General features: G+C 39.8%; 1 protein-coding gene across 1 annotated transcript; it reads left to right on the forward strand.

The window, feature by feature from the left end:
• The first annotated feature begins 2 nt into the window (after window positions 1–2).
• Window positions 3–26,153, forward strand: WDHD1 (WD repeat and HMG-box DNA binding protein 1). The gene is made up of 26 exons (XM_079307814.1): window positions 3–61; window positions 793–885; window positions 1,831–1,942; window positions 3,879–4,030; window positions 5,968–6,079; window positions 6,619–6,669; window positions 7,787–7,882; window positions 9,187–9,279; window positions 10,187–10,293; window positions 11,254–11,389; window positions 11,531–11,723; window positions 11,899–12,089; window positions 12,676–12,860; window positions 13,955–14,196; window positions 14,665–14,802; window positions 15,719–15,875; window positions 17,477–17,591; window positions 18,806–18,937; window positions 19,391–19,623; window positions 21,086–21,216; window positions 21,867–21,926; window positions 22,731–22,774; window positions 22,903–23,058; window positions 23,454–23,593; window positions 24,567–24,702; window positions 25,267–26,153. The coding sequence occupies exons 2-26, from the start codon at window positions 809–811 to the stop codon at window positions 25,465–25,467; spliced, it is 3,390 nt and encodes a 1,129-aa protein (XP_079163940.1). The 5' UTR covers window positions 3–61; window positions 793–808; the 3' UTR covers window positions 25,468–26,153.
• Window positions 26,154–26,512: the final 359 nt, after the last annotated feature.

Here is a 26,512-nt window from a genome sequence, read left to right on the forward strand (position 1 = left end):
CCCGTGAGGGCGGAGCGGCGGCGGCGGGCGCGGGAAGGCTCGAACGGGCGGCGGGCCGGCGGTGAGCGGCGGGCGGAGGGAGGGGAGGCGGGCACGGCCCCACCGAGCCCCCGCGGGCGGTGCGGGAGCTTTCCGGAGCGGAATGCGGGTCCCTGCCGGGGCCCGGCGGGCGGCTGGTGCGGCCTGCCCTGGCATGGCCGAGGGAGAGGCCCCGGCACGCCAGGCCCCTCTGGGCCTCGGTAACCCGGGCCCCATCCCGCGCTGTCCCCATGCCCACGCCCCTCTCCCCGTGTCCCCATCCCCGCGATATCCCCTTCCCCGAAATGTCACCGTCCCTGCAGTGTCCCCATCTCCCACCCATGATCTCATCAGCGTGTCCCTCATCCCCACAATAGTCAATGGCTCCATCTCCTATCCCCATGTTTTTTTCCTGCTACCCCTATCCCTGTGCCTTCCCCTAACTCTGTGTGCCCATCCCTGCAATGTCACCATCCCTGCAGTGTCCCCCTCTTCCGTCCCCATGCTCCCCTCCCAGCAATGTCCCCATTCCCATATCCCCATCCCCACAATGTCCTCATCTCCCATGCAATGTCCCCATCCCTACAATATCCTCATCTCCCATGCAATGTCCCCATCCCCTTGGTGTCCCCATCCCCGTGTCCCCATCCCTACAGGTGGTTGACTGAGTGGGTGTCCCAGCAGCTCTCACCTTGTCACTCCATCTGATGCTCTTCCCCAAGTGTTTCCTTTAAACTGATGTTGTTTCTCCTCTTTTTTCCTCTCCCTAAGCAGGCAGGTGGCAGCAAAGATGCCATCAGCACAGAGGCCAATGCGGTATGGTCACAGTGAGGGACACACTGATGTCTGCTTTGATGACACTGGCAGGTAACAGCCCATTCCCAGGCACTGGGAGAGGGATGGGCTTATTCCTGTCTGATGCTTTCCCAGGAGTTTGGGATTAGGAAAAATTTTGTTGCTAAAAGAGTGGTCAGTCATTGGCACAGCTGCCCAGTGGAGTTCCCATCCCTGGAGGGGTTTAAAAGCTGTGTGCATGTGGCACTTGGGGACATTTGTTGGTGGTGACCTCAGCAGTGCTGGGGGATGGTTGGACTCGATGATCTGAGAGGGCTTTTTTCAATCTTAATGATTCTGTAAGTTTCTAATCAGCCACTGCTGTGTGAGATGATGGGATGGATTTATGGCCTGGCATAGTCCTAGAAATCCTTTGGGTTTTGCCTGTGCTGAGAACTTGCTGTGGGATATATTTAGGTACTCTGAGTTTAGAAGTGATTGATTTGTAACTTAAATTCAACCATATATATATATATATCCCCATGTGTATATATATATATAGTAAGTATTATATATATAAAAATTCTATATGCACATTTTATGAGAGTGACTTCATAGACTTTAGCAGAAATCAGGGTAGTGTGGGAGTAAATACATTTGTGTATGCACTAAGAAATTAAAAATATAGTTGAAGGAATGCAATATTGGGATTGATGTATTTTCATCTCTTCCTTGTTCTAGTTCTTGAGTGTATAAATACAAACTATATATTTGGTATTACTTTTTTTATAGACTAAAAGGTAAACTAAAAAAAAACCAAGCCCTCTCAAAACAAACTCTACTTCTATACTGGTTATGGTTACAGTCCACATTATTTTATTCTTTTCTTAAGTTCATTATTATTGCAAAGACAGTTCACAAGAGATGGTCTGGTAACAATCCCTTGAAACCACAAAAAGCCTCATTTGGCATTACAAGCAAACCCTTACAAAAGGAAGCAGATTCCTGGATGTTAACAAATCCTGTGTTTTTCCACAGCTGCATTGTGACTTGTGGCAGTGATGGAGATGTTAGGATTTGGGAAAATCTGGATGATGATGATCCAAAGTCCATTAATGTGGGAGAAAAGGCCTTCTCATGTGCTCTGAAGGTAGGTTAACACAACTCCTCCCAGCTGGGCATTTTCCTACAGATGGAGTTTTGCCAGCTCAGGGTTGCTGCTCCTGTGGGTAACAATAAACAAGAATTACCTCTGACAATCCATTCTACCCCATACACATTTGTAGAGGAATTGTCACTTAACTGAACTTCTGTCATGTTTTTTTCCCCTCCTCTTCCTTCACATTCAGTTATATTAATTTCTGACTTTGATCTCCTTTCTGAGAAATAAACCCAGCAGATTAAGCTAATTATGCAGTGAACTTCTTAGGCTGTTTCAGTGTTTTCTCACCATGTGAGTTGCAGGAATTTTCCCAGCATAGGATGTGATCATCAAGTATTAGGAAGAAAGCCAGGAGGTTGTTTTATGTGGATGTGTGTTAAAGTCCAAGGAATTATAATCTGTATTAATCAAAACTTGCTTTCACAAAGTAATTGTTTGATAACACTTTTTAAAAAAAATAATTGCTTGATGTTTCACTCCCAAAATTGTTTGGCCTAAAGGTGCCTCTGACCCAGTATCCCCAAGGTGAGAAGAGGATTTATATAATAGAAAATAATTATTTTTACTCTGCATATTCATATATTTAACTTGAGAACTGTCACATTATTTCATTCATGTCCATTTTTTTTTAATATTACATTAATTATAGTGGGTCTAAAAGATTGTCTTTGTGGCAATTTTGGAAGACTTGTAGAAGCCTCCATCACAGCCTTACATATTCCACAAATATTGTGTATTTAACCTGGCAGTGATAAAGAGAAATTTTAAAATTGCTTTTCAACTACTTGAGGAATATGAAAGAGGAAATAAATGAGTATTAACATATTTGTATTGTGTTATGAGAATTATCATTTGACATCTTATTCAGAATTACTGCCTTAATTGAATCCTCTTTCTTATGTACTTTTTAACATACCTCATGTATCTATTCCTCAATACCTGTAAAATCTATTTTCATCATTGATTTTCAGAGTATTTTGCTGTATATTTCCATCACATTAATTATTGTTTCACAAACCAAGTGAGTTGACTTGATTGGGTTCTCTTAGCAAACCAGTGGCAGAGCCAGATATTGATAAAACTATTTAAGAAAAGGTGAGCAAAACTCCTAGGAAAAATTGAAAAGGGTGCTCCTAGTTTTGAGGGATGTTTTATTTTTAAACAGTGAGAGGCTTAAATGTCAGGATATCCTTTTTCCAAAATTACTCTTCATTAATGAAATGTCATGAGGGACTGTTCTGAGATGTTGATGTCATCTAGGTAATAAATCTAATCACTTCTTTTTTAGGTTATTCACTGCTGACTGCTGCTTACTTTGCATTCAGGATTTTTACTATAATTTTATACACTTTAACAAAAACCCCCCACCACTAAGCTGCCTCCCCCCAAAAATCCACACAATAAAAAAGAAAATAAAACATTTCTTTATATTTATTGCTGTGTACAGCTGAGAAATAGTACTGTCACTGAAAAGGGGTATTATTTTCCAAGTATGGGATAATTATTTCTTTTGTTTTGCACTTCTTAAAATCTGGATTAATTTTTAGTAAATGTCAACCTTCTGTTTTCTGCAAAGAATTGAGTTTTAGTTCATGACTTTCTCATCTTTCTCTGGTGGCATTTAACTGGGAATTCCAGTCCAAGGGTGCCCTCTCCTGATGCTGCAGCAGATGAATCTGAATAACATGCAAGTCAGTGTGGTTAAAGTGCTAAATTATTAAAGTCACTGTGCTTATCTGTATTTTTGGGTGGAAAAAAAATACAAGTTAAAGAGTATTTCCCTTACTACTCTTACTATCAGACCTTTTTGGAATGAATAAAATTAATCTACCAATCTACATTTGGGAACATCAGAGCTGGATTTTTCTCTCTGTGGCATAAATGTGTTTTAACTGACAGATTTGATGACTGATTTTGTTGTCAGAATGGAAGGCTGATCACTGCAGTCTCCAACAACACTGTCCAGATCCACACATTTCCTGAGGGAGCTCCAGATGGGATCCTCACTCGTTTCCCCATGCATGTCAACCATGTCACCTTCAGTCCTGATGGCACCAAAGTTGCTGCTGGATCCAGGTGATGTGGGCACCATTCAGAAACTTCCTCAAGGGCTGGTTGGTACAATGAGGTCATGAACAAACCTCTGAGGGCTGCAAAGGATTGGAAAATGCCTTCAGGGGATGGAGGGGAAGAAAGGAATGAAGAGGAGTTAAGGAAACAATGCTGTGGGAGATACTTGATCCACCAAGCAGTTTTATACAGAAGTCTGGTATTGTGAAATAATTCATTTTCTTTAGGAGGCTTGAGTGTTTTTAGCTCTCAGTCTGAAGCACAAGTGTTCATCCTTATGGATGTTTCCTTTCACTGAGGGTTTTGTCACTGGGAGCTGAGGATAATGTCCCAACTGCTCAGGATCATGGAGCTGCAGATGAATGTGCACATCTAAAAGTTAGATTGGTTCTGATTTGTGTGAGAGCTTTGAGTCATTCTCTGGCATAAGCATCACTGCTCTGCCAAATGATAACAGATGACACTTTCAAGACTTGCCTGAGGGGAATTTAATATGTAGTTCAGTTCTTTTCTTTGAGCAGCATGTGTGCTTTTTACAGAATATACTCTAGTCCTTTAACAGAGGAGACAAAATTGCCAGCAGGCAATGGGTTTTTTGTGAGGGTTTTTTTCATGTGTTTAAGGCTCAGGTGATTCTTAATTGGATTTGGTGAACTCTTTGAGCAGTCATAGCTAATTCAGGCTGTGTGCTTGCCTCTCTTCTGGAATTTTGCTCCACAGGGGAGATGGCAGAGATCTGCTTCCTGACTCCTTTAAGTGTGAATTGAACCAGAAAAGCATTTTGGATGAACATGCTGGACTGTGAACTCTGGCAGCAGCTCCTCCAAAACTGGGAGGCTGGGCAGTCACCACAGTAATCTCCAAATCTGACAGGGATCATGGCTCTGGGCCCTCTGCCAGTGCTTGTTTCTGAGAGAACAGCTCTGCCCCAGGATCTAACTTTGATTAGAGAGATTAGGCAGACAGCAAACTCTTTGCTGGTTCTAAAACTTTTATAACCCCTCAGTACTCCTGCAGCCTGGCTGGGGCTCCCACAGTTTTAGGAAAAAGAGCTCACAAGACTGTCAGGCCACCCCTCAGTGAGATCTGTGTCATACTGAAGGAGAATGGTGAAAGCCATTAAGTGGAGGAGCTCAGCTGAGAAGAATTGCTTTTATTTGTCCCAGATTTCTCCATTTTTACATGAAATCTTCAAACTTCAGTTGTATAAATTTAACATCCAATTGGCTGCCAAAGATCGTATGAACTAACTAGAAAGGTTAAAAGTAATGGTTAACCCAGTGGAATAAGATCCTAAAATGAAATTTCTGAGGGTATTGCAATGAGATTTGAGAGGGAGTGCTACTGGAAGTTTATCACAGGAGCTCTTTGTTTTAGGAGTTAGGATTGATATTTTGAGTTAAACTGCAGCAATGGCTGCAATTTTGGAAGCAGGAATGGAACTGTAAAAATTCTCTTATTTTAACTAATACACTAAAGAGTCTTAAAAATCCTGTTAAAAAGTCACACAAAATAAACTACTTGCACCATCTTTTTTTTAAAAGCCACTTGGCCAAATAATTATAGTAATGAATATTGGTCCCACTCAGCAGTTAATTCTTGTTAAGTCATCATCTCTCTGCTATCTGAGCATAGATTTTTATTGGATCATGTAAAATATTATATTGAAGAAGTATATGGTCTGTGTGTGCATAATATCTCCTTCAAAAAACAACCATATTTTATGAATTTTGACATGAACAAAAATAATTTTCTGATAAAAACAGTCTGGCCTGACTTCCATTGTAACAAACCTCAATATTCTCATTTTCCATTACATCATATAGTGTTGAGAGCTGTAACATCCCCAAAAGATCTTTAATGCTCAATTTTTTTTGCCATAAAAACAGAGTTTGCCATTGTTAATGGCAATGTTAACAATTTTATGTCATTGTGATCTGCAGTGACTTTATGATCAAAGTTGTGGAGGTGGCTGATTGCAGCAAGCAGAAAACGTTCCGAGGACACGATGCTCCTGTTTTAAGCCTGTCTTTTGACCCCAAGGATCTTTACCTGGTAAAAAAACCTCTTTTCTTATTTGCTTTCTGCTTTGAATCTCATGTTCTCTGTGGAAAAAAAAAATTAAAATGTAGTTTTTACAAAAAAAAATCAACCAGTGACTGAGCAGATGAGACAACTTCATTTAATCTGACCTTGCTGGTGATGGAGTCTGTCATAACTTGTTGCCTCCCAGGAGAACTCAGTCTTTGCTTTCCTAATCAGTTACTGCCTGTGTGCTTCTGGAATCTAATTTAGAGGAGAAAAGGTGCCTCACTGAAGAAATTTAATAATAATTTTGAGCCTCTTTGGCAAATAAATAGCTCACTAGAATATGAGGGTTTGTAATTACAGCAGCTTGGGGCTGAGTACAATTATCAAGATGACAGCATAGGAAAGTTTTAGATCTTAAAGTGGTTTAAACAGGGAGGCTTTCTTCTTAAAACTGCCTGTGTATCCTGTGTCTGTGGCATTGGTTATAGGGATTTTTCCATTTTGTAGCATTAATTTCTCTATGTCTTTAATTATTAATTTGTTTACTCCATTCTCTTACCGAGGCCTCGGCGAGCTGTGATGGTTCTGTCAGAGTCTGGAACATTGCAGATCAGGTAAAGGCTGCCCTTTCCATGGCAAATCTTTCTTAAGGAATCCAGGATTTCACAGACAGCAAGAAGAGCTGGACTGAAATAACCCTCCTGGAGTAGGATTTTCCTTTTGGGGATGAAATCTAGCTACACTTCACAGAATACTTCTATCTGCTTCTGGGAGAAATTCCAAAACCTGATTATGAAATGTTGCCTGGGTAGCTGTGTTTTGTTCTTCCTGCCTGTAAAATCCCTGATTCCTTCCATTCATCTCTCCTAATTGGCCAACACTGTAAGTGCCAAGGACAAAATGAGGATAGCAACAGACATCAGATTCCTCATTTCAGAATTTCAGCTCGTTGCTTTCAGGACTGAGGAATTTTGATTATAATAAACAATTTATTAACTGTAGTAAACACATTTAGCCTCTGCTTTTAGAACTGTTAGGAAATTGAGTATTTCAGGTGAAGGCTTTAATAAGGCAGTTCTGCATATGGGTATGGCATTAGTTCTGCTAAATGCCACTGACTGGAATAAGAATCCCTGTGGAATTATTCCTGTAAGTACAGTTGAAAATATACCCCCACACTTGTGGCTTGCTACTTTTTAAAGACACAAGCATAGTTCTGTGAAACCTCATGTTTCAGACTGACAGTGGGTGCCTTCTGGGGAAATTATACTGGGAATGTTCCAGGATTTGGGCAGTTTGATGCATGAATCTGTGCTGTGATTTGACATTACAGCCATTCATTCTTTATACTTCTGGGACCATATTTAGGCTGCTGTGTGTCACCTTGCTGCAGTTGATCTGGGTTTGACAAATGCTTTTTGGCCACATTTCTCTGTAACCTAAAAATAGGCTCATTTGTTCTGTACTTGATTAAAAATACATGTTCTGTGATCTTATTTCTGTTACAAGTAATTTTATTGTCATTAAAATAGTTTCAGGGCTACATTGACAAAGTATTTTTAAGGCAGTATGTACTACTGTATTTTGATGAAAAAGATAATTTCAGTTCAGATATATTTCTTCCTTTTGTTTTTTTTTTTTTTTTCCCCACCCTTTTCCTTTAAGAATTTGTACTAAACAGCAGATTTTTGCTGAGCTACTACACTTATTTTTTTAAAATTTTGTTTTCAGACATGCACGACAAGCTGGCTGCTGCTGCAGAAATGTAATGATGTGATAAATGCTAAATCAATCTGCAGGCTTGCCTGGCAACCTGGCACTGGCAAGGTAAGTGACATTGTTTTATCACATCTTAATCCTTCTCTTGCCTCTGAGTCCAATGGTGGAATTCAATCTGGGCAAGCCCAAATTGCACCTCCTGGGAGTAAGGAAAATATTTGGGGTGAAGTTCCCTTTTAGGAAACATAAAAAGCTGGAGATGGCTCCTTGTTTAAACTCCAGACTGAGTTTGGCAGGAGTCCTGCTGTCAACCCTAACCAGCATTAAACAGTCTTGGTGTGCTGAATAGAAAGGAACATTGTACATGAGGGAAGTAATCAAATTGTTCACAGCACAGCATCAAAGGGATCCTGTCCTTCTCTGCTTTGAGTAAATTTTGCCCTGGTCAGTAAATATTTCCTCAGTAAATTGCTCCCTTTCTTTTCACCTGAAGATCAAAGTTGCAGGAGGGTGTAGCCAGGTGGGGGTTGATGTCTTGTCCCAGGTCACAAACATCAGGACAAAAGGAAATGGCCTCAGTTTGCATCAGGGGAGGTTGAGATTGGATATTAGGGAAAATTTCTTCACCAAAAGCATTGTCAGACCTGGCACAGCTGCCCAGAGCAGTGTGGAGTCCCCATCTCTTTTCCTACCTGAATGATTTCATGATTTTTCAAAAACCCTGGCTGCTGTGACAGTGTTATGTGTCAATTTTCTATGGAAGAGTGAATGTCACCCTTGGGACATTGTTTCAATATCCATATTGCATAAAACCAAATACTTTCCATTTTTATGCTAATTATTCACACACATGTATTCAAAATTTAAGGAGTTGTCTTGCTTCTCTTACAAAGCAAATTGTTAGAATCCTAACAAAAATAAATCCTAAAGAAATAACCAGCCAGTAGCATTTATGTAGTTTTATGGAAGTTGAAATGGGCTGGTTTAGAAATCAGCTGTTCAAATCAGATTTATTGAGAAATTGTAACCTGATCAAAAGGAGTTTGGGGAGGGAGGGCAAAGAATCACCTAAGCCTTGTGCTCAGGGCTTTGAAAACTGTGTGTGTGTGTATGTCATGTTTTGATAAATACAAACTTATAACCTTATGGTGCAGTTTTCTGCCAGAAGGAAATTAAGATTACAGTAAAAACAGGAATGTCTTGCTCTGTTGCATGTGGAAAGCATTAAAGAACCTTGTAATTTAAATTACTTCAGCTTCCTCTCTCAGTTGGCATGGCTGGGATGTTAGAGAGCTGTTAAATCCTGAGGCAGTCACATCTGTGAGGCTTCTGAATGAGGGAACTGTGCTGTTTGAGTGTTCTGTTTGACAGGTAACTTGTTCTAAATTGTGTAATATTTTCCCTTTGAGCAGCTTCTGGCAGTTCCTGTAGATAAAGTTGTTGAACTGTTCAGAAGAGAAACCTGGGATAGTCAATTCAATCTCTCAGATGCCTCCATCACAGAGGTAGGTACAGAAACCAGGGGCTTGTTAAATACTCTGGAATTTAAATGTTATTCTGCTAGAAACTGTCTTCTGCACAGTACTTCTCCCTTCCCTGGCACCTTCTCTTGGTAATGATTGCTCACATTTTCTGTTTAATTTCTGATCCTGTTACTTTCTGTTGGAAAACAGAGCAGAGATACTGAGTGGTGTCAAACACTTTCATGTGGCTCTGATTCCCCTCTTTCATTCACAGTAACCCACCAGGTCTCTAAAGTCTGCCAGTGACTCACCCACTGCAGCTGAAGAACATCTGTTTTCACAAATTGCTCTAAATACAGAGCTTTTTAGAGAAAATGTCAGGAGTATTATTTCTGTACAGGGCAGAGATGTCAGTTGTTCACTTTATATTTTATTGAGCTGAAATTTAGTAGACCTGAGTGTGCCACCTTCTTTCTTTTGACCTCACTATGTACTTGGGAATCCTTGGTTTGAAGAGAACCACCTTCTAGTGTTACTAAGATGCAGAATACACAGCCTTGGATTTTAATTTATGGGACTGTATTAAATTGAAAATAAATAAAGCTATGTTTAGTGCTGAGATTGCAAAATGCACTCTACTTCTTTCTGCATGTCTAGAATTGGGTTTTGTTTTGCCTCTTGGCACTGTTCAATGACAGAAGATGCATAGTCTGAAACAAAAATAGGTGTGCTGTCTTAAAGAGTGTTTTTTTAAAACAACCATTTTTATAATAGTTTTTAAAGAAAAAGAGTTACTTAACCCCAGCCCATAGACAGAGGGCTGGATATGGTCTGCTAAAGATGATTATTAATTTGTTTATTCCAGATTATCTGTTTTAAGCTCCAGAATAGGAATTCTGTACATGCTTTAGTCAGTTTTGATTATTATTTGTTTTCTTTTTTTCCTTAGCCCTTGAATGTTGTGGTCTGGTCTCCTTGTGGGCAGTTCCTGGCAGCTGGAAGTGTGAATGGGAATATAGTGGTGTGGAATGTGGAAAGCCAGCAGTGCATAGAGAGGTATTCAGTGTTGTTCCATAAATCCCCAAATTCATCTCTTTTTCTCAAAATAGAATTTTATGGTCTTTTCTGTAAAACTTTTTTGTGCAAGTGTAGAACTCTGCCTCTTGAGGAACCCTGATGAGATTGACAGGATTTTCTGGTTTAACCTGTCAGGCACCTTAGGGAAGGGACTTGAAGGTGGATTTTGTTCAAATCCCAGAATCTTTCTATGTATATCTGTTATTATTTTTGAAACTGGTGATTGATTAAAGGGTAGTTTTGATGGAAACAAATATTCCTCACCAGACACCAGTAATATGATTTCTAGAGGGAGAGGGAAACACAGGTCAGTCAGTCAGCCATCCTCACCTGTAGGCCAAAAAGGACAGACTGGCAAATTGCAATCTGGTTAATTATAGCTCTTAAAAACACCTTAAGTATTCCCCCAATTAAAATAAAAGATATTATTAAATGAGGTAGAGAAGAAGAGAATTATCTGAATATTGTGTGTAAGAAACATGATTGTAACTGCAATCTCTATGTTAAGAATTATAGACAGATTGTGTAAATAATTAATGAGATGAATTTTGTAAAGATAAAGGGTGGAAAAGATAGAGGATTAAGTTATCAGTTTATTCAAGAGAAACAAATAATGTTCTTTCTATAACTGGATGGTTCTGAAATAAATGAGTGCTGAGGAGTTGCTTTGTCTTCTAAATGTGTATCAGGAAGCTGTTGTTTTAAGAATATGATTCTGATTGATTTTTAAACCTTAAATTATTTTCTTCATAGAAAAGGAAGACTTGCTGTATTTTTATAGCAGCTGTTTACTCTGAAGGTGACCTATTAATTATCTTATTATGTGTAATATCACTTTCATGTACTAATAAAATTTACCACTTTTTGCAATAACTCTTGGAGGGGAAGGTTCTGCCCTGAGGAGCTTACTAAAATCCATTCTTTTCATATTCTTTTTAGGATGAAACATGAGAAAAAATACTCAATTTGTGGACTGGCATGGCATCCTAAATATAAGCAAATTGCTTACACAGACACTGAAGGAAACCTGGGGCTGTTGGAAAATATTGGTGATGTAGAGAAGCCAAATGACAAGGTGCTCAGTACCAATGACTTCTTGAATTAATATCATTATTTAGGATATAAGTTATGTGGAACACTCTATTTTGTGTGTTAATTTATTTCTTGAGTTCCATGTCCAGAGGAAGTTTTGTGCTGATGGCTGATCTGGTTGTAGGTTGCCAGTGCAGTGGCCAAAGACTACAATGATCTGTTTGATGGAGATGATGATGATTATTTAAATGGGGACACCATTGAACCACCTTCTTCCCCAAAAACTGGAGATCATGAGGATGATGCTGATGACCTTATACAAGCCCCAGGCCATGTGAGAAGGGCAGTAATTGATGATGATGATGATAACTCACTAGGTACACAATTTATTTTATTTTCCAGAGCTCTTTTACTGGGATGTTCTTTTAGCATCCTCTACTCAGATATATTCTGCTTTGTTTTTCCAGAGAAATCATGACTGTTTTTAATTTTTTAAACCTATATGCTGTCGTAATAACTGTGTGTAAGATTTTTTGTTTTTTTAACTTCTAGATATTGGGTTGATAAAAGCTAGTTCTGGTCTTCTTGAAAAGGAGGATGATGGTGATGATCAGACTGGTGGCTTTTCAGCTTTGCCAGCATCATCTACACAGCAGCCTTTCTATGATGGGCCAATGCCAACCCCCAGGCAAAAGCCCTTCCAGTCTGGCTCCACTCCTGTGCATCTCATGCATCGTTTCATGGTAAATTCATGTGGTTATTTAGATTTGGATGCTTCTTTTATATTTAATATTGTCCATTTTGTGTTGTGTTTTAACCTAACCCAAGATTTATTGTATTTTTAATATGTTGCAGTGTGAAGCTAAATAATGGAAAGTAGCTTTGTTTTCATGCAAGGACTCCATAATGTTTTGGTTTACATTTCATTTGCTACTTTGCTTTAAGACAAAATCAATCTATGCAGTTTGTACTCGTGCTACTCAATTCTAGCAAATCCATTTAAAAATTCCTTTAAAGCCAGAACTATGGATATTTTTGTGCTATTAAGAATTGTATGTTAATCATTTATTATTTCTTTCTATCTGCAAGTTCTTTACACTTAATTTGGTAAGGAGAAAGGTGATTAAGCACTGAGAGTGAAACTACTTCCTACCCAATCCAGCTGTTTTAGGAACCACGAGTCCTGATTATTACAAAGCTCTTCAATCTTTCTCCAGCTCTGCTTTCAGATAAAAGAATTACAGCAGGCTGGTTTAGGGCAGTGCATGTCAGAGATTTAGAGCACTGGAGTTGATGGTTTGTTTGGGTGTGTGTGGTTGCTTTTGGCAGGTGTGGAATTCTGTTGGAATCATTCGCTGCTACAACGACGAGCAGGACAGCGCCATAGACATCGAGTTCCACGACACTTCTGTGCACCATGCCACACACCTCCCCAACTCCCTGAGCCACACCATGGCTGACCTCTCCACTGAAGCCATCCTGCTGGCCTGTGAGAGTACAGAGGAGCTTGCAAGGTAAGTCATTGATCTGCAAAACCCATAATAAGGAGCTGAACTTGTTGCAGGTATTTCGGCTTTTATTATCAGCTTCCATCAATTCTGAGCTTTTGGGCTTTTGATCATTCTTTTTATTTATGGGATTACTTTCAAGGAGGGTTTTAGCTTCCACCTACTTGAAGACTTCAAGAGTATTGAAAAATGTCATTTGTTTCTTGAGAATTTCTTCTTAATTGCCTTTTCAAATATATATACACTGAAACTTCACACACTGCAGGCTCAAAGGGAGCTGTAAACATGAACAATAGTTTTTCAGTCTGCTCAGATCAAAGATCAATCATAAGGGTTCTGCTATTTCTTTTCACACTGTTGCTAAGGGGATGTTTGGAGATACCCATAGGAATTTCAAGTGTGAAGGACACAAGTTTATGAAAACCACAGAAAGATGTAAGCAGCTGGGCCTGCTAAACTCTGTTCTTGCATTTAAGAACAATTTCAACTGTATTTTATTATTTGTTTATGTGGAAATACCTTGAAGAAAGAGCTTTCCTCTTATTTTCACACATACAGCCTTGTGATAGATTGAAAAGCACCCTTGAAAAGTATTGTTTGTTACATTTTGGTTGTCTGATTTTGAAAGTGTCAGTTTTTTCTCAATGGATGTGAGTAACCTCTCAAAAGACATGATGTCTGTGGATTGGTCATAAGCAGTTTTCAATTATTAAGAACTGAAGTTTCTAATATCTTTTCCCTTTGAAAGATAGCATAACATGACTGGCTTCTATTGAGGGTTGATATTCAGATTGCCAAGGAGGACATATATCTGCTCCCATCTAAAAAATCTCCCCTCAGACCTTTTGACTGTCTCTGCTTCAGGCTTTAGAGGCTTTAAATTTATAGTACTGAAGGTCAAATTGGCTCTTCAGTTTTTTAATAATGAGAGCAACATCTTTGCAAATGACCACTTGAAATTTTCTGTAGTTGCATCTGAGAGCTACATCTTCCATCTGAAATCTGTAGCTCCATCAGAGATTTCAGATAAAAATTTAATATACTGGTGTATTTTCAGATATTTTGTTGACTTCATGTTTGGTTCTTTATCTCTGCCTTAGCAAGCTCCACTGTATCCATTTTGGCTCCTGGGATGCCAACAAGGAGTGGACTGTGGATATGCCAAAGGATGAAGAGATTGAGGCCATCTGTCTAGGTCAGGGCTGGGCTGCCTGTGCCACCAGTGCCCTGCTGGTCCGTGTGTTCACAGTTGGAGGGGTTCAGAGAGAGATCTTCAGTCTCCCAGGCCCAGTGGTGTCCATGGCAGGACATGGAGAGCAGCTGATGGTTATTTATCACAGAGGTATTTTCTCCCTTTTGTCTTTTTTTTTCAACTGGGATTGTTTTCAATCTTCACCTCTCACTGGCTTCACACACTGGTTAATTTGTTTGTAATCACCAGAGAGTATTTTTCTTCATGGTGTTTCTCCTTTTCCTCTTCTGGGTGGTGCTTTTATAAGCACATTTATCATAACCCATTGACCTATGACTTCTGACAGAAGAGCCTGTGTTTGATATTGGGATGCTGAGACTGAACTGTGGGGAAGGGGAGAATTTTGCAACAGTGGGTTTGAGATGTGCCAGAAGGAATTACTACAGGAAATTAAGGAATTTGTTGTTATGCACATCTTGTGTGTCCAAAATATCAAATAATTGTGTGTCTGACAGTGATATCCATGGGTAACACTGCATTAGAATTAATTTTTGATTCAAAACTAATTTAGCCAATTCTTCTGTTTTCTAACACAAACATTGGACAACTTCTTCCTAGGTACTGGGTTTGATGGGGACCAGTGCCTTGGGGTACAGCTGATGGAGCTAGGAATGAAGAAAAGACAAATTTTGCATGGAGACCCTCTTTCTCTTACAATGAAATCCTATTTGGTGTGGGTTGGATTCTCTGCAGAAGGTATGAAACACCTGCTTGAGAGATATTGAGAAATACTGACACTGCTGGGGGGATTACAGGAAAGCTGGAAAGGGACTTTGGACAAGACAAGGGGAAATGGCTTCAAACTGCCAGAGGGCAGGATTAGTTGGGATATTGGGAAGGAATTGTTCCCTTTGAGGGTGGGCAGGCCCTGGCACAGGGTGCCCAGAGAAGCTGTGGCTGCCCCTGGATCCCTGGAAGTTTCCAAGGCCAGGTTGGATAGGGCTTGGAGCAACCTGGGATAGTGGAAGGTGTCCCTGCCCAGGACAGGGGGTGAAAAAAGATGATTTTTAACATCCCTTCCAAACTATCCTGTTATTCTGTGGTGAAGTTTGGCTAATTAATGCCCTTTCAATAATGTAGATCTTGGGACTTGGACTTTTTCTTCCAGTCTTCTCAACAATAAACAAAATTCTATTTTTCTATTCTTTCAATATACTTGTCAGAAATCTTTAATATTTGCCCATTCAAATGTTATCAGAACTTGTTCTCCTGATTGGTTTTCCTTCTCAGCCAGAAGAAATAAACTGTGTTAACACATCATAAGATCACCCCAACCCCTTGAAATTGGTAGCTTAGGAGGACCTTTTATAATAAACATAAAAAGTAATTCTATAATAGCTGATTTCCTTTGGGAATCTACCCGAGCAGTATAAATTGGATTTGTCCATAAAATGTTTTAATTTTGAACTTGTCAGTCGACCAGCAGTGATGCTGACAGAAGGTGGCGCATCTCTCCAAGGAAACTGCCTTTTCCAAACTCATTTGTGCTGTGCTTGGGAGAGAGGATGTCCTCTCTGAAATATGTAAACCATCATTTCCCAGCTGTTCTCACCACTCCCACCTTGCTGGGTTGTAATTTGCTGTGATTTTACAAGGCTCTGGTTTATACCAGGAACCCCTTGTTACGTGGATTCCGAGGGAATCGTGCGCATGCTGAACCGGGCGCTCGGGAACACTTGGATTCCAGTCTGCAACACCAGAGAGCATTGCAAAGGGAAATATGATCATTATTGGGTCGTTGGCATCCATGAAAATCCCCAGCAGCTCAGGTCAGAGAATTCACGAGGAAACACTTTGTTTGTCTTGGTTTTCAATCCTAGAGAATCTCTTTTTACAGGGAGAAACTGCAGACTTCAGCTGGTGCTGAAACACCAGCAAATATGCAAATGGTAACTCCCCAAATAGAATTCTACATGGAGGATTCATCATTGAATTGGTTTTGAGTCACTCAGGGTTTTATGATTTGTAACTGATTAATTGGCTCACAGATGTGTGTGCACTTTATTGGCACATTCATAAAACTGCATTTTGCTAGAGAAACTTTTTAAAGTGACAGTGGCTGTTAGAAATTTACTTCTGCTTTTGATTTTTTTTTTTTCCCCAAGTTTTTGCACTTCTTGGTATCTTTCCCCCCCATTTTTTTGGACTTTGAAAATAATCTAATCGTATGACTCATCATCATCAGACAGAGATAAATCAGAGCTGTCTATTATTACATTAATATTTAAACTGTGGCCTTGAAGAACCATTTTGGATGTAAAATTGCTGAAGTATTTAGCTGAAAGCTAACCATTTCTTTATAAAATGTTACACTGGTGTAAATAACTGTTTCTCTTTAGTGTGACCTGCATGCTGGACATTCTGTTGCTAAGCTTTATTTGTAGCCTTTTTTATTCAGTGGTCTGTGTGCTTTGCCTACCAGGGCAAAATACATCACCTCACATATTTTACTGAAATTTAGACTCTCTTACTTTGCTGATTACAGACAATTGCAGAGTTTGGTGGGAGATTGCATTTTATTTAAACTTACGTTGCATTCTTCATAATACTGGGCTTTTTTTGGAATAAGGGAAATAATTTGATTCCTCTGTTTAAATGTAATTTCTCTGGCTGTTTCTCTCTCCAAATCATTATGTTGGCCTCCAGAAAATTCACCAAAAATGTGCAGGTCACATCACAGTTTAAAATGGTCAACTGTGAGTCTCATCTTGAATTTTTCCTTCTACTCCAAGAAAGAGTGTGCTGCTCCCTGAATTGCAAAGAACATTTTGCACAAAGCCAGCAACATAATGAAGATAAGGAGGGGGGAGGGTTGTTGTACAAACACCATATGCCTTAATTAAGAGATAGCCAGAACACTGATGCTTCCTGTTCTTTTTTTTTTTTTGTTTTTCAAGTTTCTGAAACAGCAGCTTAGAAACCCAGATGTTTTTGTCAGTGCTGCATGGGTGCTGCAGGAAGCACAGCTCCTCCCCAGTCAATGGTTTGCTTAAGTGATTGTTACCAGAAATTACTTCTTTAAATATAATGAAACAATAAGTCTGTGCCTTCAGTTGTTCAGTGGTTTCTGATTTTAATATATTGCATTTACTCTTTGTAACAGCTGTCAAATCAAACATTATGTGAGATCAAGATCACAACATCACATTTGGAGTTTAAAGTGTGAACAAGAGCAGTGTGTGCTTTGCTGGTTTGGAAATGTTTTCTTGCTTGCCATGTAAAGATAACCCTTTATCATACAATCTCACACATTGCTGTATTTCAGCCAGTCATTTAATTGCTGCTTCCCAAAGAACAAACCCCCTTAAGGTATCTGGTTGAGGTGTGGAGCCTGTGGTGAGTGTGGCTGTGCTCTGTTTCCTGTGCACAGGTGCATTCCCTGTAAAGGAGCTCGCTTCCCTCCCACCCTGCCACGACCTGCTGTAGCCATCCTGCCTTTTCAACTCCCTTACTGCCAAATTGCAACAGAGAAGGGACAGATGGAGGTAAGGAGTGGTGTGGAGTCCACAGCTGGGGATTGTACAATTGATCACCCTGTTGAGAAACAGGGCAGTGCAAACCCTGACTAAAACAGTGGCCAAGGGGGTTGTTTGGGTTCAGTGTTTTGTGGAGATTTTCTGCTTTGGTTCACAGTTGTTTCTAAGTGAACACAAAATAAAATGTGCAGAGCTGATGCAGAGTTTTATTTACACGTGATCTGTTTCTAACCAGTGAAGTCTTTCTTACTCTTGTTTTTTCACTGGGTTGTGATACCAGATTTGGGCATCCCAGCCAAGATGCCTTTGAAAATGTTTGAGTTTTACTATTTTAGGCATAAAAAAAAATTTGGTAGATGTACTAAGTATCCAAATTCATAATCACTGAAATCACAGGTCTTCTGGCTTGGCTTGTTTAGAGGGTGATTGAAGCAAGATGTGCCTGTGGACAACTTCTAGAAAAATAACTGTATTTATTCTTCAATTTTTATTGGTTTAAGTATTTTAAACTTGTGATGCTCAGCTGTAGTGCACAAAAGAAAAATGAACATAAAATTCTAACCTCTGCCTTTCAACAGTTTAATGCTATTTGAAATTTGTTCTCCTTAATATAAATGTAGATAAAAGATTTCAATAGTGAACACACTGTCATTTTTAATGAATTCTCCTTCATTTGGTTATGTGTTTTGTTCTTTATCTGATAGGGTATGTTTGCCATTCCTCCCTCTACCCAAAATAATGGGATAGGAAAGCCAGGAACTGTTAATTTGGCTTGAGGGAATATGTGTTGGTAAAGAAAAGTTATTCTAATACATCTGATGAAAACATATTGGTTTTGAATAAGTTTGAATATAGTTTCTCTTTAGATGTCTCTTAGGTAAACTCCTAATACTTAGTTATTCTGGAATACTTCCAGTTTGCTGTGGGATAGCAAGTAACATGTTCTAGAACTGTCTATCCTGATATATATTGGTGAACATGTTGGTTTCATCCTGTTGCAAACCTGTAATATAAATGGAATTCAACATATATGGCAAGTGTTTGGATCAGTTTGTGTCAATGTGGTTGTTATCCTTCTTTTCCTTGGTAGGCATTGACTTGAAGATTTGTCAGAGGAAAGGAACATTTAAGTGGATGAAATACATTATAAATTATTAGGCATTATGCTAGGGACTGTTTTTCCCCTCTGAATTCCAGCACTCATCCTTCTCCCTTTTTTTCAGGAGCAGTACTGGCGTTCTGTTGTATTTCACAACCACGTGGATTACTTGTCAAAAAATGGCTATGAATTTGATGAAAATGCTAAAAATCAGGCAGTGAAAGAACAGCAGGAACTGCTAATGAAGCTGTTTGCTGTAAGTACAAATACATCATAGAAAGAATCTCTGAGATTTATCCCTGAGACTGGAGGTGCTTAGGGCCAGGTTGGACAGGGCTTGGAGCAGGGGGTGGAATGAGATGAACTTTAGGATCCCTTTCAACCCCAAGCATTTTATGATTCTATAATTTATTTGTAGATGGCATCTGATGTAAATGCTGGTGTGATTCCTCTTATCAGGAATCTGGCTAGTGATTGGCAATCCAGCTATTCAGACCCTGATAAAAGATGGGCTGCAGGTAATCTTGTTTATCAGTGTGAAGGGTGGGGGGAAGAAGGAAATAAAAAAACTTTCTTTCACCTGTAGCTCATTATTATTGGTAGCTTGTCTTTATTCACTCACTCCACCAACACCATGACACTCCAGTGTTGGAGCCTTGAGGGAGCTGTGGAGCTGAGGTGTGTGATTGCCATGTTTCCTCTCCTGCAGCTCTCCTGTAAGCTGGAGCGCGAGTTCCGCTGCGTGGAGCTGGCTGAGCTCATGACCCACAGCGTGGTGAATTTGGCCATCAAATACTCCTCCCGCTCACACAAGCTGAGCTTAGCCCAGCGCCTCAGCCAGCTGGCTGTGCAGAAAGCCTCAGAGCTGGCAGCAGCACAGCAGCAGCAGGAACAGGAGGAAGAAGAGGAGGAGGAGGATGTCCGAAAGCGCTCGAACGCCGGGTAACGCCAATTTCCGTGGCTGAAAATCCAGAATGGTTTTTACTGCTCTGCTCGTGTTCTGATGAACTTCTCTGGCCCACAGTGTGCAGGGTGTGTGTGGGTGATGTGGCAGTTCCAGTTGCTCTGGCTGTGAATGATACTTGTGGAATGGCACATCCTTGTTGGTGTCTTGTGAGGGCTCATCAGTCCCAGGATGGCAGCAGAGGGAATATCTGCACTCCTCACTTCCTGTGTGCCTGTGCCCAGCAGCCCCAGAGCCAAGCAGGCTCCAATACTAAGTTGCTCTGACTGGAATTTTCTCTTTCCACCTTTCCCTACCTTTGGTTATTTGACTCCCACCATATTCTTTCCTCTTTGTCTCAGTCTCTCAATCTTGATTCATTCCACACCTGTCTTTCTCCACCCATCCCTTTTTTTCAGTATCCCATCTCAGTTTCTTTTATTTAGTCTTATTCCCTCCTAACTAATCCCATCTCTTCAAAGTGGAACACACTACAGATTGTCTTTGCATTCCTTTTCTCTCTGTGCTATCAATCTTTCCTCTTGCATCTGCTTTGTATAACATGTTGAGGCAAAAGGTGTGTGTGTGTCTTGGTGGCTTTTAAAAAAATTGTTATGGGGCTGTTTTTTAACATATTTAAATCTATTTTAATAATATATACATATATATGATAATATATTATATACATATTCATTTATGTCATACTTTTGGAAGCAATGTCTTCCTATAGCAATTTTATCTATGAAGTTTGGGACTTATTTAAGGAATAGGAAGTGATAAGTCCCTGAACTTATCTGCAGCCTTTCCCTTGTTCTGTGTTAAATTGCACAGTCAAAACTCAATTCTAAATATTCTGGCTTGTTCTTCTGGATCATGTGTGGAAACTGTAATCCCATGTCTACCACTCTGAGGGTATAAAAAAAAATCACAAACACTATGTTGTTCTGAGTGCCAGAGTAATGCAGTACTGGCTGTTTTGGTTGAAAGAACTGGGCCTTTTGTTTATGTATAATTATACAGATTTTGGTAATTGGCAGATATTAGAAGGAAAATGCAAGAATTGTGCATCCTACTATACTGGGAATTTAGAGAATAATCAGATTAAATGTTGAAACTTGATGCCTTCAGTATGAAATTATACATCCATATTACCACCTGTGTGTATATTCATGGATGCAGAAAAATAATCTGATGATACTGGAGGTGCATGTGTTCACATGGAGACTACAGGAGATCTTTAATATTTGCATTTATATTTGTTGCAAAGTGTTCTGGCAATAAAGTTATGGAGTGGTTAATGCATCTTTAATCATCACAGTTTAATCAAGGTATAATGCACATGAATGCCAAATGTTATTGTTCTTATTGCCTAAATTAGGTAAGTGAGCTTGCTGTCTGTTATTTCAGTTTTCCTTCTGAATTTGGTGACCACTTCCTTTCTGCTGAATTCCTTCCTTTTAGTTACAGCAGCTCTGCCATGGACTGGGGCCAGCTGCCAGGCAGGAATGTTCAGCAGGACCAAGAAGTGGAAGATCCTGAAGAAACTGATGCCTGTGAGGAAGCAGAAGAAACCCCAGAAGTACATAAAGAGAGTAAGAAAAATATATTCTCTGGATAGACTGGGAGTTATCCAGATAACTCTTGCAGACTTAATAAGGAATTGAGTGGCTCTGTATTCCAGCCTGTGCCTGCAAAGAGACAAGTTCACTGTGTGTCATCTGCTGAGCCACAGCTCTGTGTGCTCTGTGCTCAGTATCCATTAGAGGGGCCCTGGGGGAGTTTTTCCTGTTGCCTGATTTTATTCCTGAAGGACTGTCTCACCTACTAATCAATTACTTTGGTTTCAGCTCCAGTCTTGCAGGAGGTGGATTGATAGATGAGTAGTTTGCTGGGCATACTTTGAGGAAATAAGCTTAAGGTTTAAGAAATAAATTTCCAGCTCTAAATCTAGGTAGAGGTGACAGATGTTTTTGTGAAAGTGTTTGTACTGTCTGAAAATGAAAATTACTTTAAAATATAGATAATTTTGCTGTTCTCATGGGATCACAGAATGGTTTGGGTTGGAAGGGACCTTAATGATCATCCAGTTGCAGCCCTGCTGCCAAGGGCAGGGACACCTTCCACTGGACCAGGTTGTTCAAGCCCCATTCTTCCTTACTTGTCTGTTTGGTTTGATTTTTTAAAAATAATTTATTCTACAATATTTTATTGCATCTAAATAAGTACTCCTTTCTTTTTTCAGAAGAGCCAAGTCGCTTCTCCAGAGGTGTCACTTCAGCAGAGGTGATTACTCCAAAACCTGGTGAGTAAATTTTATTCCAGGGTAAAAGGATGACACCTTTGTCATTCTTCACATAATCTTCTCCTGGTTTTTAATCTTTGTTCTTCTATTACTATTTAAATTTAGTGCATGACAGTGTTGTCAAATGGCAAATTCACAGAATTATGGGAAGCTTGGATTGGAAGGGTCCTTAAAGCTCATCTCATTCCAACCCCCAGGGACACCTTCCACTATCCCAGGGTGCTCCAAGGCCTGTCCAAGCTGGCCTGGTCACACTGGTTGTTCTCATGTTTTAAGAGGTTCCCTGTTCCTGTCTTCACTACCTAATGATGTTCCATAACACTGTTCTGATTGACTTAGCTGTGCCAAATGCTGAATCAGTGCCTGCCTGGCTATGCCATGAAGGCACTCTTTGGGACAAGGGAGAAATGAGAGCAGTGATCAATGGACTTGTTTCACTAATCACAGGCACATTTGTTACTTGCAAGGCAGAGTGAGAAATCCTGAGGTAGAACTGTGAGTATGGGCAGGCAGGGGCAGAAAGTGACCTCCAGCAACCTGCCAACCCTTGAGCAAGAATAATAGGAGTGGAAACGGATTTGGGAGTGGAGGAAGTGCTGGGTCTTCCTCTGGGGTTGTATTTTAAGCTGTTGGTCCTGTGTGGCATTTCTGATAACTAAGAATAGCTGAGCACGTACAGCATAACCTTCACAGGGTTATTACAGTCTCTTTCTACTCACATAAAATGTGCACATTGCCTCAAAGATTTGGATATATGTGTGAGTGCACACATTTTTACATTCTCTTTTCTCTCCTCTGAAATAGCTCTGGTTGCAGCCAGCAGCCGAGGACGAGTGAATCCATTTAAGGTAAGAATTTTGCAGCTGGGTTGATTGAAAATCACAACAGATTCTCTCTGGAGTTTCCAATATAACAGGTACCTTGGAGGGGAACATGACAGAAAATAAATAAAACACCCATTTATTTGTTTTGCTAGGTGTCATCCAGCAAAAAAGACCCAGCAGTTCCCTCAGCAAATGTTTTAGACAATATGACCAAATACTCCAAGAAAACATCTTTGTCTGGCAGTCAAGCTGTAAACAAGCAGAACCCAGTTATAAAGCCTCTGACTCCCAGACCCAAGACCAAGCAGGTAATGTTTGGAGTCTTTCTTTCATCATTTCATTGAAGAAAGAACAAAAATGGAATTTTACCAACTTTTTATCAAGTGGAACCCTATGGAGTAAAGCAGCTTGGATGGCAGAGTTTATTTAAGCATAGTGCAAAAACTATGATGGCACATAAAACAGCAGAAAAAAATCAATTGGAGAAATTACTTTCTGTACTGAGCCTTGTACTTTTATTTTTTTATATTATTTAAATAATGTAAACATCTGCTGTGCTGAAATTGGTTGGACTAGAGACTCTATTAATGCAAGTGATTATTATGTCTTTAGGAAAGGCTTGGGGTTTGTTAGGCTGCATGGTACATGCTGTCTGAGAGTGAGGTGTTTTTACTTTTTTCTTTCTTATTCTCCATTTCTGCAGGCTTTAGCAGCCTCCTTCTTCCAGCCTCGCACACCTGCAACTAATCCTGGTGAAAAAATAGTGGAAGAAATAGAAGAAAAAGCAGGAAATGAATCCCAAGAAACCAAAGTCACTGCACAGGAAAACACTGAAAACAGGAGGTGAGAGACACTTGCATCTCAATGTCATATTCCAATTATGATAGAAATGCAAGTCCAAAATCTATTTTATTTCTAAATCTGTTGGACTGGCCAGAGAAATATAACATGAAGATTAAATTTTAACTCACAAATTGTCACATTCATGAGCCCACTTGAAAAATGTGGGAAGGAATACTAAATGAGAAGTTCAAAATATAATTTTGGGGCTCAAAGCAATAATTTTTGCCTTGATACTACTTGTAATGGCCTTTGATAAATGAAACCATGCTGCTGTGTCAGCTCCAAGTATAGGAAGTACTGAAAGTTTCAACAGCTCTAGAAAATCTCAAAGTCTCAAAGCTGAGGGTCTTATATGAAAGAGTAAAAGCTTTATTTCAGTGTTTTTTTTAAAAGAGAAGGTCAACAAAACTTTCAATCACCTGAGGAGCTGATCTCTTCTAGCTAAGGCTCTGATCTGCCTTGTTCCTGGGAAGCAGATCCTAACAATCCCAATCCTCATGAAACCTGCATTTTTACAATCATGTTTCATTTAGGCTTCATTTAGCTGAGGAAGATGCAGGTAATTATTAGTCATTTGGCCTGGCATTCTTTTTGTTAACCTTTGCAGATGGTGTTCTACAAGTGGCAAGGAGAGCTGTGAGAAGGATGAGCTGAGTAATGCTAATGAATGTGTGAATTTTGGGGTTGATGAGACCCTGTCAGAAAGGAAGAGAACCATTATGCTTTGTCATTCTAAAACTGGAATGTTAATCTCCATATCTCTATCACAGTTTTAATAAAAATGCTTGACTTAGTCTTGCCTGGTCAGCATGTTCTCTGAGCATCCTGCAGTGGGAGAGAGAAGGCTGCTGCCCTCAGAGCTCTTCTGAGAACAAAAAAAACCCAGTTAGGTGCTGCTCAGAAATGGTGCTTTGGGAGGATGTGGTTTTCCTATAATCTTCTTAACCAGACAATTTTTGTGTGCTTGCTTTAGACCCAAGACAGGTTTCCAGATGTGGCTGGAAGAGAACAGAGCAAACATTTTGACAGATAATCCTGATCTGAATGAAGCAGAAGTAATAAAAGAAGGCATGAGTCGATTTAGAATGCTGACATCAGAGGAAAGGATGGTAAGAAAACATTCTCTTATTCTGTGGGTTTGATAATTTTTTCCCTCCAGTGAATCCCTGGGTTATTTTCAGTTAGAATTTTTTTTTAATTGAAATTACCCTCCTGTCCATCTTTATGGATTTCAGTTTTAAATTGTGCCATGATCTATGACATATAATTTATGAAAATATGAACTGAATTACAAGCAATATCAGAAAGCAGCTTTTCCAAAGTTAGAGGAATGTAATCAATGATCAAATAACAAAAGGAATGAATTTAAAGTCACGTAGCCAGGCTTAATTCACTGGGCATTCATTTTATTCTAATTTAACTTGTTGGGCCTTTTGGGTTTCTCATTTCTCCAGAAAGACAATTAAGAGCTTCAATTTCATACACAGTTTCAAAAGAAGTCCAGTTTTGAAGGAGAATGTTGTTAGAAGAAAGGAAAGGGAGGAAATAATTCCTTACTTAATCCCTATTAGTTTTATAGGAATTATTTCAGTGATTTAAGATCACAGTAATAATGTGTTTTAAACAAAGTGGTGAGTTTTGTGGCCTGATTTGTAATTTTCTGTTCTTCAAAGGTGTGGACTGAGAAAGCCAGAGGAGGAAGAGTCAATAACTCAGCAGAAGACAAAAAGAGGAAACGTCCCATGGCTGAGGAGGAAGAAGTGAAGAAGAGCCAGGAGCAGAAATCTGAGGACACAAATGCATCCAAAAAATCCAAGCCTTTAGATCCATCCACAAACAACAGATTGTCAGCTTTTGCCTTCAAGCAGAGCTAAATGAAGTGGTGCCTTCTGTCTGTGTTCTGAAGGCATTCATGGAAGAAATTCCTTGTGTTGAGGAATTGGCTGCCATGCTCAAAGAGCACTGGCAATAATAGGAGTGCCTGGCTCCAAATAGTCTGATAGGAAATGTTTTATTATCAATTTTTAAGAGGAATGTTGAATCCTCTCAGTCTTTTACAAGTTCCTGCTCATGAGCCTGTTCCCTGGCAGCACAGCCCTGAGCAGTGCTGTGTGGCTGTGGTACACCCTGTGTGCCTTGGTACCAGTGATGTTGGCTGCTAAATGCAGATTAATCCTTCTGGGGAGGGCAAACTACAGGCAAAATCTGCCCTGTGGTTTTAGAGAGGCAAAATAATGCCTTCCCTACCATCCCTACAGCCCTGAGAATAAGACACTCAAAGAAATGGGTGTGAGGGGGAGAAAGCTGAACACCAGCAACATGTTAAACTGCATTTTCAACATCTGTGGCAGTGGCAGAGCCTGACAGGGACAGGGATAGAAAACCAGAGCAGAAGCTGAGTTAGGAAGGTCAGGTGTGCAAAGCCAAACCACTCCAGACTGTGCAAAGGTGCTTTCCCAATCAGCAGGATCCAGAAGCTGCTCAGAACTTGTAATGTTTCTAACATTTGTTTCTGTAATGTTTGTTTCTTTAAATAAAATGTGGCTGTTTGTTTCTTTAAGGTGGTAGACTCTTCCTTGCAGTTGTAATTGAAGTAAACAGATTTCTGCCTACCAGCCCTAAGGCATTCAGTTGGTTTTATCCTGCTCTGGAGACAGAGCACTATGTCCAATAAATGTATTTGAAGCAAACTCAGATTTTGAAATGTTTTCTAAGATAGTTAAAAGAATTTAACTTTTTAGTGTAACGGCTGAAACTGAAGAGTTCTCAATTTTTTTTTTCCCTGTTTTTGCACAGCCTTTCATTGTTTTCTTTTTTCATTCCTTTTCATGTTGGCACAGGGTGCCCAGAGCAGTTGTGGCTGCCCCTGGATCCTTGGCAGTGTCCAAGGCCAGGCTGGACAGGACTTGGAAGAACCTG

Source organism: Erithacus rubecula (assembly GCF_903797595.1).
Source record: "Erithacus rubecula genome assembly, chromosome: 6".
NCBI classification, from domain to species: domain Eukaryota; kingdom Metazoa; phylum Chordata; class Aves; order Passeriformes; family Muscicapidae; genus Erithacus; species Erithacus rubecula.